Source organism: Dictyostelium discoideum (assembly GCF_000004695.1).
Source record: "Dictyostelium discoideum AX4 chromosome 4 chromosome, whole genome shotgun sequence".
Lineage (NCBI taxonomy): Eukaryota > Evosea > Eumycetozoa > Dictyosteliales > Dictyosteliaceae > Dictyostelium > Dictyostelium discoideum.
Window position 1 is genome coordinate 4,208,716 of NC_007090.3, and position 15,720 is coordinate 4,224,435.

The 15,720-nt window shown below is 22.5% G+C and overlaps 8 protein-coding genes across 8 annotated transcripts in view; 4 read left to right on the forward strand and 4 right to left on the reverse strand.

The window, feature by feature from the left end:
* Positions 1-111: 111 nt before the first annotated feature.
* pigC (GlcNAc transferase) lies at positions 112-1,414 on the reverse strand (the record flags this gene model as incomplete). Its single annotated transcript, XM_632699.1, has 4 exons — positions 112-172; positions 248-562; positions 643-829; positions 940-1,414. The coding sequence occupies 4 exons, from the start codon at positions 1,412-1,414 to the stop codon at positions 112-114; spliced, it is 1,038 nt and encodes a 345-aa protein (XP_637791.1).
* A 410-nt stretch (positions 1,415-1,824) lies between these two features.
* On the forward strand, positions 1,825-4,321 carry DDB_G0286223 (hypothetical protein; the record flags this gene model as incomplete). The annotated part of the gene is made up of 3 exons (XM_632700.1): positions 1,825-1,827; positions 1,927-2,315; positions 2,410-4,321. The coding sequence occupies 3 exons, from the start codon at positions 1,825-1,827 to the stop codon at positions 4,319-4,321; spliced, it is 2,304 nt and encodes a 767-aa protein (XP_637792.1).
* Positions 4,322-4,590: 269 nt separating this feature from the next.
* On the reverse strand, positions 4,591-4,983 carry DDB_G0286225 (hypothetical protein; the record flags this gene model as incomplete). The annotated part of the gene is made up of 1 exon (XM_632701.1): positions 4,591-4,983. One exon carries the CDS (start codon positions 4,981-4,983, stop codon positions 4,591-4,593), a length of 393 nt encoding a protein of 130 aa, XP_637793.1.
* A 778-nt stretch (positions 4,984-5,761) lies between these two features.
* DDB_G0286227 (hypothetical protein) lies at positions 5,762-7,090 on the reverse strand (the record flags this gene model as incomplete). The annotated part of the gene is made up of 1 exon (XM_632702.1): positions 5,762-7,090. The coding sequence occupies one exon, from the start codon at positions 7,088-7,090 to the stop codon at positions 5,762-5,764; it is 1,329 nt and encodes a 442-aa protein (XP_637794.1).
* Positions 7,091-8,322: 1,232 nt separating this feature from the next.
* Positions 8,323-8,837, forward strand: sumo (hypothetical protein; the record flags this gene model as incomplete). The annotated part of the gene is made up of 3 exons (XM_632703.1): positions 8,323-8,406; positions 8,529-8,589; positions 8,686-8,837. The coding sequence occupies 3 exons, from the start codon at positions 8,323-8,325 to the stop codon at positions 8,835-8,837; spliced, it is 297 nt and encodes a 98-aa protein (XP_637795.1).
* Positions 8,838-9,649: 812 nt separating this feature from the next.
* On the forward strand, positions 9,650-11,643 carry alyL (amy family lysozyme-like protein; the record flags this gene model as incomplete). Its single annotated transcript, XM_632704.2, has 3 exons — positions 9,650-9,742; positions 9,930-11,302; positions 11,391-11,643. The coding sequence occupies 3 exons, from the start codon at positions 9,650-9,652 to the stop codon at positions 11,641-11,643; spliced, it is 1,719 nt and encodes a 572-aa protein (XP_637796.2).
* A 1,070-nt stretch (positions 11,644-12,713) lies between these two features.
* DDB_G0286231 (hypothetical protein) lies at positions 12,714-13,137 on the forward strand (the record flags this gene model as incomplete). Its single annotated transcript, XM_632705.1, has 2 exons — positions 12,714-12,848; positions 13,006-13,137. 2 exons carry the CDS (start codon positions 12,714-12,716, stop codon positions 13,135-13,137), a joined length of 267 nt encoding a protein of 88 aa, XP_637797.1.
* A 407-nt stretch (positions 13,138-13,544) lies between these two features.
* The window catches only part of anapc6 (TPR repeat-containing protein), a gene marked incomplete at both ends in the record, with an annotated part of 2,879 nt that continues 703 nt past the window's right edge, over positions 13,545-15,720 (reverse strand). The window contains 2 exons of the mRNA XM_001134535.1: positions 13,545-15,005; positions 15,103-15,720. The exon at positions 15,103-15,720 is cut by the window's right edge and continues 377 nt beyond it. Coding sequence (XP_001134535.1) covers positions 13,545-15,005; positions 15,103-15,720 — 2,079 coding nt within the window. The remainder of the gene's footprint in view (positions 15,006-15,102) is intronic.

Sequence of the window (15,720 nt, forward strand, 5' to 3'; positions counted from 1 at the left end):
TAATAATAATAATATAATAACAACAAAACACATAAATAAAAAACTATACGACCGTTTATGATTGTAATTATTTATAATAATTTTATTATTTTATTTTTATTTTAATTGTTTTTAAAATTCACCACCACTTTGAGAAATAACTGATGCTTCATCCCATGGACCATTAATTTCGCTAAAATAAGAAAAAAAAAAAAGTTAGTTAAATGTGGGAAAAGTGTGAATAATAAATTTTTTTGAAAAAACTTACTTTTTATATTTTTGAATGAAAATTAACCAAAGTGGACAAACAAAAGTGATTGTACCAATGATACCAATATAAATTAAAGCCAATAATTTACTCATACCAAGTAGTAAAAGACTACAAGTTACACATAGTATAACTGTTAAACCAACATGTAATTCCATTGAATGTCTTTTTAAATGGTGTCTAAATATTGGAAATAAGGCAAACGTTTCAATTGCATAAGAAATTAAAACAAAAACATGAATATTTGATGGTAATCTAGATCCTAATAATACTGATGCAAAAATTGCTGCATTTAATGAAACTGGTGCTGAAAATCTAAAACATATTTATTAATAAATTAAATTAAATTAAATTAAATAAAACTAAATAAAAAATTAATTTATAATTATATTTACTTTTGAGATTCATTATTTGTGTAACCATAATCATGGAAAAATAAATGAGCCAATAATAAAATAAATGTTAATGCCCAAATTGTATCATCGCTAAATGAGTTTGTCAATGTTCTCAATACTGGTGATAATCCATAAACTGTACCAAATAATAATATAATATGTAAAAAACTTGATCTAATTGATAAAACTATTTTATTTTTAAATTATAATATTAGTATACTAATTTTTAATCTTATTATTATTATTATTATTATTATTATTATTATTATTATTATTATTATTATTATTATAGATTACAATTTGCAGAAGGATCAATGATAATGATAGCAATATAACCTAATACAAGGAAACCACCAGCCATTGCAACCAAGAATGGTAATGTGAGTGTATGTTTTAATGAATGAAAGAATATGATTGCAAATAGAATTACACTTGTTATTTGTTGAGATACTGTGAAACTATCTAAAACTACTGTCCAGAAATCATATTTTATAAAATTTGCATTTTGTACTAATCCTATTAAAAATGTTTCATCTGTATAATTATCTGAATATGGTTGTTTTTCGTATAGATTCTTTTTCCATTTATTATCTATATTATTATTATTATTGTTATTATTATTATTATTATTATTATTATTATTATTATTATTATTTGTATTATTTGCACTATTTATATTGATATTCGTTTGTACAGGTGATGATGATGATGATGAAGAAGATGACGCATTTATATTATTAATAATACGATGATTTAAGTGGTGATCATTCATTTTTGTATGATCATTTGTTTTTCTATCCAATTATTATATATATATCCCTCTTTGAATAATAGCAATGTTGTGGTGAAAATCGAAAGTTGTATAATTGCGAGAATAAAAAAGTAAAAATAAATTTTTTTTTTTTAATTTTTTTTTTTTTTTTTTTTTTTTTTTTTTTTTTTTTTTTTTTTTTTTTATTAATGTCAAATATATTTATTATATTACAATTGTAATCTTATTTTTGTAACAGTGGAAATAAAATAAAAAAAATAAATAAAAATAAAAATAAAAGTGAATGTTTTAACTGATTCTAATTAAAAATAGTTTTTTTTATTTTTTTAATTTAAAAATAAAAATCTAAAATTTTCAACAAAATTTTTTTTTTTTTGTTTTTTTTTTTGTTGTTATAAATTTATTACAAAATGGTAAGCTTTATAAAATTATATCTTTTTTAAATAAATCAATTACTATGTTTATTAACCTATCATTCCTTTTAATAAATAAAAATATAAATATAAATCAAGTTTAAACTTTCATCAAATGATATTAATAATAAATTAGAAAAATTAGGATCAGAGGATATTGGTAGCAGCAGTAGTAGTTTTAATAATAATAATAATAATGAAGATGGTGTAAAGAAATATACATCACCAATTAAAGTAATTGGAGTTCAAGGTAATAGTTGTATTGGATTTTCACCAGATGATAGTAGATTTGCATTTGTTTCTGGAAATGGTTCAATTTATATTGCAAAAGATATGAAGAATGATAGTTTTGAAATTGAAAATGTATTAACAGGTCATTCACATTCCGTAGATTGTTTATTATTTCATCCAAAAGAACCAATACTTGTTTCTGGTGGCTTTGACGGTATATTTATTTGGGATTATCTAAAAGGTTTTATTATTAAAAAGTATAAACTTTTTTTTTTTTTTTTTTTTTAAAAAAAAAAATAATAATATTAACCTAAATCTATTTTTTATAATAATAATAATTAATAATTAAAGAGTTTTAACACATAAAGATATAGATTCACATGATTCAAAAGTTGAAGCATTAGCATGGTTATATAATGGAACATCATTAGTTACAGGTAGTAAAGATTCTACGATAAAGATATGGGATTTTATGGAACAAGGATATCCATTATTAGAGACTATAACAGCACATAAAGCCCCAGTAACATGTTTTTCAGTTAATAATGAAAGTAATATACTTGCAAGTGCTGGACGTGATTCATCGGTTAAAGTTTGGGATATATCAACATTAAGACCAGAATTTAGAAGTAAGAGATCAGATGATTCATCAATAAAAGTAACGATTCAATCAACATTGGAAGGGCATATGGGTGACGTTGTTTCAATGTATTTCAGTAGGGATGGGTCAATGTTATTTTCAGGTGCACGTGATAATGAAATTAAAGTTTGGAGTATTAAAGAACAATCGGAAATTAGATCCATTAAACAACATAAAGGTGATGTTACATGTTTAAAACTTTTAGGTAAAGATCAATCAATTCTAATGACCTCTTCAATCGATGGTACTGTTAAATCCATTAGATTGGGTAAAATTAAATCACTAATTGGTAATGATGTATTACAAATTGAAGAGTTAACTAAAGAAGCACAAATCATTGAATCTCAAGCTATATCTGGAAATATTCATATTAATTCCATTAGTGATATCAATGATCCAAATGCTGGTGAATATTTAGATATTGGTTTAGGTAGTGGTATTGGTATTGGTGGTGATAATGGCGTTGGTAGTGATAAAGATAAAGTTTTATTCTCTTTTGAACTACACGATGGTATTGGTATTGGTACAATGACATTTAGCAATTCATTAAAACTTGTGGCAACTTCAGCTGATCGTTCAATTAGAATTTGGAGATTGCCAACCTCAAATTATTCTGATAAACCAATATTAATTCATGAGTTTGTTGGTCATAGAGGTCCTGTAAATAGTGTTCAAATCCTACCAAATTCAAACTCAATCCTATCTGGTAGTACAGATTATAATGTTTTCCTATACAATTTAAATACAATGAAAAGAGAAATGGTTTTTAATTTTGAAGGTTCAGTTTATACAATGTGTGTTGGTTCAAAAAATAATCAAACTGTTGTTTTCGTTGGTGGTAATCATTATGATATTAAAGGTTATTTAATTAATCAAAATGATGAAAATAGCAATAATAATAATCAATTACCAATTGTACAATTTAATGGACATAGTGGTAAAGTTCAAACAATTGCGATTAATCCAGATTGTACAATGTTAGTAAGTGGTGGTAATGATTTTGATATATTAGTTTGGCAAATTAAAATGCCATATGTTTATCGTGGTGGTGATGAGTTTAATCAATTACAAAAACCTATTAATAAACAATCATTTCATAAAGGTCATATCACTGGTTTATGTTTTAGTGATAATGGTAAATATTTAATTTCATCAAGTACTGATCATTCAATTGTGCTTTGGACTGTAAATTCAAATGGAAAGAAAATTAATAGAGAAATTACAATTGAAAATGCTCATAATAGCGTTGTATCGGCAATTTCATTTGGCCATGGTCAAATCTCTTCACAATTCTTTTATTCTGGTAGTTGGGAAGGTTCAATTAGAGTTTTTGATACAAGTAATCTAAAGAAATGTTCAAAATCAATTCATGAATTTAAAGCTCATAATTCTCGTTTATCAAGTTTAACAGTTTCATCTGATGGTTCAATTTTAATCGCTTCATTTTCTGATGGTATCATTAAAACATTTTCATCGGTTCGTCCTTGGTCCCCAATTGCTATTTACTCTCCAAATGAAAGTACTAGTTGTAATGCTTTATCTTCAAATTTTTCATTTTTTGTTAGTGGTTCTGATAATGGTTTAATTAGATGTTGGCCAACTGGTAATGAACAAATTAATTAAAAAAAAAAAAAAAAAAAAAAAAAAAAAAAAAAAAAAAAAGAAAAATTTAAAAATAATAAAATAATGAATATATAAAGAAAAAAAAAAAAAGAATTTAATGTAAAATAATTATAAAATTTATTTATTTAAATAGTTTTTTTTTTTTTTTTTTTTTTTTTTTTTTTTTTTTTTACTTTTTTTTTTTTAAAAAAAAGTATAGAAAGTAATATTACAAATTTATATAGGATAATTTACCAATTAATAAATAAAAATAAGATAATTTTTAATTTTTATCTATATTGTGGTAAAATTTCACATTCATTAGTGTGTAAATTACATTCTTTTTCACCATCATAGCATGTGTAAACATTTCCAGATAAATATTTTAATTTTGGATCATGTAAACTTGAAGTAGAATGATTACAGAAAGATGTTGAAGGAATTAAACAAATTGGACAACATAAAAGAACATTTTTTTCTTTTGCCATTTTACGATCTATATAACGTGCAACTGGACGGTGAGAAGTTAAACATAATAATTTATCTACTTTATCACATCTTACACCTGAACATTCATCATTAATTTCTTCAACCTCTTCAATTTCACCATTAATTGTTATAATATTATTAAATAGGAATAATACAATTGATAATATAAATAATAATTTATATATAAATTTCATTTTTTTTTCTTTACAGTAAAACCTTTTTTTTTTTTCCAAACAATAATTCCTTTTTTTTTTTTCTATACAAAAATTACTTTTTTTTTTTTTGTTTTTATAAAAAAAAGTTTATAAATATGACTATAATAAAATTTAAATAATTTTTAAATTTTTATAGTTGAATTACTTTTTTTTAAAAAAAAAAAAATAAAATAATATTAAATAAAAATATTTAATAAATATTAATTTAAAATTAAAAGAAATATCTTTTACTAAAAATAAAATGTAAATTTATAATTTGATTATTTTTGTGCTTTTAGATCTTTTTAAAAAAATTAAAAAAAATACCCAGACTTGTTGGGTTATATGACAAAACATTAATAAAAAATGTGGTTTGTCTTTTAAATTTTATAAAGTTTTATTTATTTTTTTTTTCTTTTTTTTTTTTTGTTTTGTTTGAACTGGTGAAAATAATAACACATTTACTAAACTTGTCAAAGTTGTAAAGATTTTGATGTATAGTTTTTAATTTTGCAACAAAAAAAAAATAATAAAAAAATTAAAAAGTGTTTAAAAAAAAAAAAAAAAAAAAAAAATGGGTGAATGTATAATATATGATTAATATATCTTTTTTTTTATTTTATTTATTTTTTTTATTTTTTTTTATTTATTTATTTTTTATTTAAAAAAAACTCTTTTATTTTAAAAGAATGTATGTACAAATGTTTAGAATAAGTTTTAATTATTATTTACCAATTAAAAAATTAAAAAAAAAAATCAAATAATTAAAAAAGTATAATTATTTAATTGTTTTAATTGGAATTTTTTTTGATGCTGAAATATTATCAATTATTTCTCTATTATTAAAATTTAATAATGACAATGATTTTAAAGAATTATTTGAAGAAATCATTTGAGAGAATGTTTCAGTAAATTTTGAAGTTTCAGATAACTGTTGTTTTAATTCCTTGCAACATTTATTTTTACAAGCTGTACCAATTGATAGTGCAGATAAATGTTTATGATTAATAAGCATATCTCTAACTCTTTCAAAGTAGAAATAAAAATCTGGTTTCTCCCATGAGAAAATAGGACGTTGTTTTGATAATTCATTCTCTGTAAACTTGTAGATCATTGAGTTTTGGCACATTTGGAATGAAAGAGATTGTAATTTGGGTAAAGATTTTAAAATGTAATAAATCTCTTTAATCGATAAAACATCTTGAAGGGATACCTTTGAAATTGATAATTTTTCCATGAATGAGAAAACTTTGGTTCCTGGTGTATAATCAACGAGTTTCTTATATTTAAAATGTGGATCTGGAGTTTCACCATCATCACCACCACCTCCATGCTGTCTTGTTGATGGATGATGACTTGGTGATGGAACAATTGATAATTTATTTGGATTAAAATACTTTATATAATCCATAATTGCAAATGAACTTTCATCATCACAACATGAGTCAATTTTCAATTTATTAACTTTAAATTGGCAATTAGTTGCATGAGGTATCTCTGGAAAACCGAATATATTACAATAAAGACTAATATGTAAATCAATTTTAATTGTATCATTAATTTGCGATGATGGACTTGAAGATGATGACGAAGATGGTGATGATTGTGGTGGTGGAAGTGGTGATGATTGTGATGATGATTTGAAAACTTTATTTAAAAATTCCAAATTAAATGTTTGTTCAGTTCTAATTAATTCTTTTTGTGAAAAATATCTACAAACAACAATCTTTTCCAAATTTTTTAATTGATTTATTTTATTTTTTAATCTAAATTGAAATTGATCATCATTTTCATATTGATTCAACTTTAGTATTGAGATATTATCTTTTTTTAGAATTGATAATTCACTCTCTTTTTCATTAAATGTTAAACCATGGAAATCTTTTGAAACAATTAAATTATTTGATAAAGTTTTGAACCAACTTTTACAAACCAAGGCAAGTGTTAAAATAAAATTAGTTTCTTTAACTTTAAAATCTTTTTTAATATTTTCTATGCAACATAATTTATTTTTTTGATTTTTTTTATTTATATGATTACATATAATTTTAATTAAATATTTTTGAAGATAAATATTAATTGGATATTTATTTTCAATATTATCCATTTTATTTTATTTTTTTTTTTTTTTTTTTTTTTTTTTTTTTCAAATTTATTTTATTTTATTTATAATATTTTAATTATTTTATTTTTATTATATTTTATTATATTTTATTTTATTTTATTTTATTTATACTTTTTTTTATATTATAATATTAATAAAGTTTTTTTTTTTTTATTTTTTTTTTAAAATTTTTTTTTTTTAATTATTATTTTTTAATTAATAGGTATTCAAATACACTTTTTTATTTATTATTAATACTATTAATTTTTTTTTTTTTTTTTTTATTGGTTTAAATACTTTTTTAAAAAATTAAAAAAAAAAAAAATGGAAAAAAAGAAAATAGATTAACTAGATCTTTGAAAAAAAAAAATAAAAATAAAAATAAAAAAAATAAATAAAATTAAAAAAAAAAAAATAAAACCTGTAATCTGTAGATGTAATAAAAATTAAATTTCAGTTAAAATAAATTTAATTTAAATAAATACAAAAAATGAAATGACCCCCCAACTATTCAAAGATTATTATAAAATACGGAATACAAAATACAAAATAAAAAAAAATAAAAAAAAATAAAAATAAAAATAAAAAAAAATAAAAAAATGAACACAACACTGAATTAATTAAAAAAAATAAAAAATGTAAAAAAAATAAAAAAACTAAGCCGATTGTAATAAATACCTATATTAAATATCCCATAGTGCCCATCAATAAAATAAAAAGATTAAAAATTTCCTTTTATATTAAATGAATGTTGGTTGTGAAACCTCCTTTTGATTTTCATTATTCAAACCGTTTTTAAAAATCCTTTTTTTAGAAATTTTTTTTTTTTCCTATTTCCTTTTTTTTTTTTTTTTTTTTTTTTACCCAAAAATAGTATCTTCTTTTTATGAACATTACTTTTTTTACTGAAGTTTATTTTGTTGCAAGATAAAGTTCTGAAAAAAAAAAATTTCAAAAAATAATGAAAAAAATTTCAAAAAATATAAAATATTGAGATAAAAATAGAAATAAAAATAAAAAAGAATCAAAAATATTTAATCATTCATTTTTTTTTGTTTCCAAGAAATTTTAATTTATTTATTTAAATAAGTCATAAAAATTAATTATTTTTTTTTTTATTTTTTTTTTTTTATTTTTTTTTTTTTTGAATTTTTTTTTTTTTTTTAAATTTTTTTTATTTTTACTTTTTATTATTTTTCGAAATTATCATTATCAAGCACATCAACAAATACACAATGGAAAATACCAAAGAAGAACCAGGAGTTAACGGTGAAGCTCCAGTAAAGGATGAACACATCAATCTTAAAGTTAAAAACCAAGTGAGTAATCTCTCTCAAATGAAATAAAACTGAAAGAAATAAATATTAATAAAAAAATAATAATAATAATAAAGTAAAAATAAAATAAAACTAATTTTTTAAAAAAATAATAAACTCTTTAGGGCGGTGGTGAAGTATTTTTCAAAATCAAGAGATCAACACCTTTAAAGAAATTAATGGAAGGTTTGTATATTCTTAATAATTCAAATTTTAAGAATAAATAAATTTTTTTTTTTTTTTCTTTCATACTTATTAACATATTCTATTTTTTACAAATAGCATATTGTCAAAGACAAGGTCTTAACTATGCAAGTTGTCGTTTCTTATTTGATGGTGTTCGTGTCAAAGAAGACGCCACACCAAATCAATTAGGTATGGAGAATGAAGATGTTTTAGATTGTGCATTAATGCAAACTGGTGGTTCTTTCTAAATAGAATTTGTTTGAAATAACTTAGTGGTGTATTTAAAAAATAAAAAAAAAAAAAAAGAAAGAAAGAAAGAAGGAAGAAAAAAAAAAAAAAAAAAAAAAAAAAAACAATAAAATAGTGCATTTTGTTATAAAAAACTAAAATTTATTTTCAAATTTAGACTCAAGGTTTCAAAAATTTAAAAATAAAAAAAAAAATAGAAAAAAAAAAAAAAAAAATAACTTTTTTCATCACAAAACAAATCCCTAAATCAATTTTTCGATCAGATCTTTTTAAATTTTAAAAAAAAAGTGGTAACTAATATTTTAAAATATTAAAATGGGCAAAATTAATAAGAAAAGTGGATAGAAAATAATTTATTTTGGGCTTTTGGATTTTTTTTTTTTTTTAAATATTTTTTTAATTAATCTTGTTTAGCTTTTTTTATTTTTGCCAGATTACTTAATATATTTTAATCAAAAGAAATTTGACCTTTTTTTTTTTTTTTTTTTTTTTTGGAAAAGTAGTTGTAAATTTAAGAAAAAAAACAAAAAATTGAGAAAAAAAAAGAAAAAAACTGTTGGTTTGATGCCAAATTTTAGCTTTGGTACGGGCGTTAGATATTTTTTTTTTTTTAAATTTTTTTTTTTTTTAATTTTCATACCAGGCAGCAGGCAAATTTAAAATACTTCCCACCTTTATTTTCAAAGGACGGAATTAATAAATAATTAATTATTTTATTTTTTTTTTTTTTTTTGAAAAAATATTGGAGGTTATAAAAAAGTATTTTTTTTTTTTTTTTTTTTTTATTATTTATTTACATATCTCAAAAACAATGAGACTCCTTTTAGTACTATTGGCACTAATTTTTAGTGTTGTTAGTGCTCAACAAAATACTTGCGCACAATTATGCAAAGATAATAAAGACGTATGTAGAATTTATTATTATTATTTTTTTTATTATTTTTTTTTTATTATTTTTTTTTGGTATCAATTTTTTAACTAATCAAAAAATTTTGGGTGTTTTTGGAATTAATTTTTTTTTTTTTTTGATATTTTTTTTTCTTTTGATAATTTTTTTTTTTTTGATATTTTTTTATTTTTTTTATTTATAGATGTGTTGTTCATTATCAAAAAATAGTGAATATTTATTAACAACACACAACAAAGAAGAAAAAACTCAATCATGTGGCGATAAATTCAATTCAGAAGATTATTATGTAGCAGGATCAAACCGTTTTGGTTGTGGTAACTCTGTTACCATTTGTAAGGTACAATCAGATGACTCAAAGATTGAAATTACTCCAAATCGTAGATTTGGTCATCATGGTGGTGGCGTTGCTGGCTCAATTGCCAATGCCGCTTCATCAATTTCTTCAGTTGCAAATTCAGTCTCATCAATGACTAATTCAGTTTCATCATTAGCAAATTCAGTTTCATCATTAGCTGGTTCAATGTCATCATCAGGTTCATCATCATCATCAGGTTCATCAGGTTCATCATCATCATCATCAGGTTCATCAGGTGGTGGTTCATCAGGTGGTGGTTCAGGTGGCGGTGGTGGTGGTTCAGGTTTAGTTGTTGGTAAAGAACGTAGATTTGGTAAACATGGTGGTGGTGGTATTGCAGGTTCAATGAATTCAGCTGCAACCTCTTTATCATCATTAGCATCAGATGTTTCTTCAGTTGCATCTGTTGTATCATCACTTTCAAGTTCATCATCAGCTGATGCTGGTTCATCAGGTGCCCAAGGTAGTGGTTCAACCAGTGGTGATGGTAATGCTCCACCAGGTTCAACTGGTGGTACAGGTGGTTCATCTGGTTCATCAGGTGGTGGTTCTGGTGGCGGTGGTGGTGGTTCTGGATTAGTTGTTGGAGAACGTAAATTTGGTCATCACGGTGGTGGTGGTGTTGCTGGTTCAATTGCCAACGCCGCTTCATCAATTGCCTCTGTTGCAAATTCAGTCTCATCAATGACAAATTCAGTTTCATCATTAGCTAACTCAGTTTCATCATTAGCTGGTTCAATGTCATCTTCAGGTTCATCAAGTTCATCAGGTTCATCAGGTTCATCATCATCATCTTCATCTTCAGGTTCATCAGGTGGTAGCTCAGGTGGTGGTTCATCAGGTGGTGGTTCAGGTGGTGGCGGTGGTGGTTCTGGATTAGTTGTTGGAGAACGTAAATTTGGTCATCACGGTGGTGGTGGTGTTGCTGGTTCAATCGCTAATGCCGCTTCATCAATTGCCTCTGTTGCAAATTCAGTCTCATCAATGACCAATTCAGTTTCATCATTAGCTAACTCAGTTTCATCATTAGCTGGTTCATCATCATCATCAGGTTCATCAGGTTCATCATCATCATCATCATCATCAGGTTCATCAGGTGGTTCATCAGGTGGTTCATCAGGTGGCGGTGGTGGTTCAGGTGAATTATTATCACAAAACCAAGTTTTCGCTACTTGTGTTAGAGTTATTTCAACCAATGTGTAAGTTTTTTTTTTTTTTTCCAATAATTATATTTCTGAATATTTTCTAACTCGAAATTTTTAAATTAATTTTAAAAAAAAAAAATAGTGGACCAAATGTTGATATTGAAGATAAAATTGGTAAACCAATTATGGATGCATCAACAAAAGTTTGCGAGGATCTCTTTGGATCACCATATTGTCAATGGACCGATAACCATATTGTTACTGCTGTTTCAAGCAAATTAGATGATGGTTTCCCAACTCAAGGTGCATTCAATGTTACTCGTTCTCAATACGGTTACATCATGGAAAATGGCCATTATTTAAATAATAAAGGAAACTCTGTTAGAATTAATTAAATAAATAATATATTAAACTAAGAATATAAAAAAAAAAAAAATAAAAAAAAAAAAAATAAAAAAAAAATAAAATAAAAGATTGTACAAATTATATAAAAAAATAAAAAGAAAGTTTTTTAATTATTAAAGAAAAATTTAAATAATACCCTTAGTAGTTATGGAGAAAAGTTATTCTAACGAAATACTAAAAAAAAAAAAAAAAAAAAAAAATATTTCATTTATTTTTATTTTCGAAGATAATTTCAAACACTATTAGAATCAATAGTGTTAATTATAAACCAATTAATTTTTTTTCTATCATTCTATTACATCGAGAAGGTTTATCAATTCGAAAAAAGTTAAATATTAATTTTTTAAAAAAAAGGGCAAAGTCGTCATCAAAATTTAAAAATTTAAAAAATCCTGAAAAAATGGAAAATATCTTTTTTCCTTTTTTTTTCCTCATTTTTCTTTTTCTTTTTCTTTTTCGTCACCAAAAAAAAATAATAATCAAACAAATTCAATTTATCTTTTTTTAAAACAAATAGAAATCAATAATAAGTAATAAAAAAATTATGATTAATTTCTTAAATTAAAAATTTAAAATTTAAAAATTAAAGAGCCTATACACAAATATTTATTTCTTAAAACAAAATATTAAAAAAAAAAAATAAAAACTTCCCCAAATCAGTTTATTTTTGATTTTTTTAATTTTTTTTTTTTTTTTTAATTTTTTTTATTTTTTTTAGATTTTTAATTTTTTTTTTTATTATTTTTTTTTTTTTTTTTATTTTTCCTTTCAATCCGTTTTCCTATTTTTACGTTGTGTTTTTTTTTTTATATTTTTTTTTTTATCTAAAGCCAAACCAATACTTATATAAATATATATCTAATATAATTTATTGTAAATTTATTATTTTTATTATTATTATTATTGTTTAATTTTTTTTTTTTTCACATTAAAAAATAAACAACACCACATAATTATTATTATTATTAAATTAAAGAGTAATAAATTATATATAAATATACATCATCAAATCGATAGTTTTTTTTCCCAACACTAAATAAATAAAATAAATAAATAAATAATGGAATATCACGATGATGAAGTAGGTTTCAAACCAGATCCAGTTTTTACAAACTCTAGACCAAAATGGGTTGAAGATTCACACTGCCACAATTGTCATAAATGTAAAGCTAGTTTTACACTTTTAAATAGAAGAGTAAGTTTATTTTAATATAGAATTATAGGTTTTTAGTCATTTTTGGGTAAATTCAAAATAAATAAAAACAAAATCAATCAATACAGAAAGAAAAAAAAAAAAATTAAAAAATAAAGATTAGATTATTAATCAGGTGTATATTTTTTATAAAATTTAGCATCATTGTAGAAGATGTGGTTTAGTATTTTGTAACAGATGTTCATCAAATGAAGCTAAAATTCCTCAATTAAACTACAACTTTGTCCCAGTTAGAGTTTGTGATGAATGTTACAGAATGGTTAACATGTAAAATTTAAATAATAAAGAAAAAAAAAAAAAAAAAAAAAACAAAAAATATAGCCTACCAACAAAAACAACAACACAACAGCAATAATAAAATAATAAGAATAAGATGATAACAATAATGATAATAATAATAATGATAATAACAATAATTTGTAAGTTACAATAATCCAATCGACCTCCAAAAATTAAATAAAAAAAAAAAAAAAAAAATTAAAAAATAAAGAAAATAAAAATAAAATAGTGGTCAGTAGGTAATTGTATACACTGAACCCAATTTATTGAACTGCTATTTTAATTTTTCTAAAAAAAAAAAAAAAAAAAAAAAAAAAGTAATAATATACTCTCCCTTTTGTCTGTGTTTTTATTTTAATTTTTTATTTTATTTTATTTTATTTTATTTTATTTAAAAGTTTAATCATATTGTAAAATAGATAAAGATAAAGCTTTATGTAAAAGTACATTTGTAAAAGTATCATCCCTAATTGATAAACTTTGATGATAGTAATCGATTGCTTCGTCGAAATTACCTTGAAGGTGATGAGTGAAACCCAAAGCACTATAAGTGGAAGGATTATTTGGTAATAATGATAATGACATTGTATAATAGTGTAATGCTAATTCAAACTTTCTTAATTTTCTATAACAATGGGCTAAATTATAAATTGTTGGTTCCCATGATTCTAAATATGCTATCATAGTTTTATTATTACTACTATTCTTCTTTTGATTATTTGAAGTAGTTGTTGTAGTGGTAGTGGTTCTTCTATTATTATTATTATTATTATTATTGCCAATACCACTACTACCTACGCCACTAAAACTAATATTTGATAAATTTAAATTATGATAATTTGAAGATGATGAAGAAGAAGAGGAGGCTTTACTTTTAATTTTACAAATTTCTAAAGCAGTTTCAAATAATTTAATAGCTTCATTATATTGTGAATTCTTATATTCAATGATACCCAATTCATTGAAAATCATTGGATCATAAGGACAGATATCTTTGGCTTGTAAGATATATTGTGATGCTAAATTTAAATTATGTACTCTAATCAATTCCATACCAATACATAATAGTGGTAAATGACAACCTGTTAATAATCTTGAAGAAGTTCTATAAGCAGCCATAGCTTGATCATGTTCACCTTTACTTGCAAAGAAATGTCCAAATCCTAACCAAGATGCACCCATTCTACTATCTAATGTTGTTGATTTCGTAAAGAATCTTTGAGTTTGATCTGAATTTTGAATTAAATGATAATAACATGCTACGCCATACCAAGAGATAGCACCACCATTACCACTACTACCGCCATGTGAACCACCACCACCACCGCCATGTGAACCACCATGTGAACCATTATTCAATGATGAAGTAAAACTATCAACTAATTGATGACAGGTGAAATAAAGTTCATTAGTTAATTGTAATTCAAACATTGATGAGATATTTACCATCAAACAAATTTGATTAGAATAATATTTATCTTGTTTTAAAATTCTCTTTGTAATTGAATAACTCTCTTGAAATTGGTGTCTATAAAAATAATATTCTGATATCCATGTTTGTATATCATTACATTCAATTAATTTCTTTCTAATTTCATTAATTGTTATTAAATTATTATTTTCTTGTTTCTTTGATGGTGATGATGATGATGATGATAATGTTTTTACACTAATTAAATCTTCTGTTGATATATCATTATTACTATTATTATTATTATTATTATTATTATTATTATTATTATTATTATTATTATTATTATTATTATTAGCACCAAATGTGTTGTTATTACTATTTTGGTGATTTAAAGAATCATATAGTTCTAAATATTTATAATTGAATGTAAATTTAGGACTGTCATACTATAAAAAGGGTAGTATAATAATAATAATTAAGTTAGTAAAAGAAAATCGGTTGTCTATTATTATTATTTGTTATTTGTTATTATTATTTTTTTACCTTTTTTAAAGAAAGTGAATAAATTTCTTTAATCCATGAATCATCACTTGAGAATTTTAATTTCTCTAATAAGGAAATCTCTTCTTGATATGTTAATAAATGATTTTTAGTTAAAGATTCAAATGCTTCAAAACAATTATAATCTGTTAATAGGGCTTTAATATACCAAAATTTAGCTTTCTTTAAATTATCCATTGATTCATAACACTTTCCTTTTAAACACGATATACTTGATCTAATAATTAATGTTTCTTTATTAAAATTATTATTATTATTATTATTATTATTATTATTATTATTATTATTATTATTATTATTATTATTATTATTATTATTATTATTATTATTATTATTATTATTATTATTGTTATTATTTTTATTATTATTTTTATTATCAATAGAGGAACTATCTGTATTGTTTTTATTTATTGATTCTTTAGTAGTATTTTCATTATTACTATTATTTTCAGAAATATCTTTTGATTTATTTGATTTACTATTGGTATAGAATTTTAATAATTGATTTGAATCTTTTTCATCGTCATCATCATCATCATCATCATCATCATCATCATCATCATCATCGCAATTGTCATTATTGATTTCATTCTCTTTTTT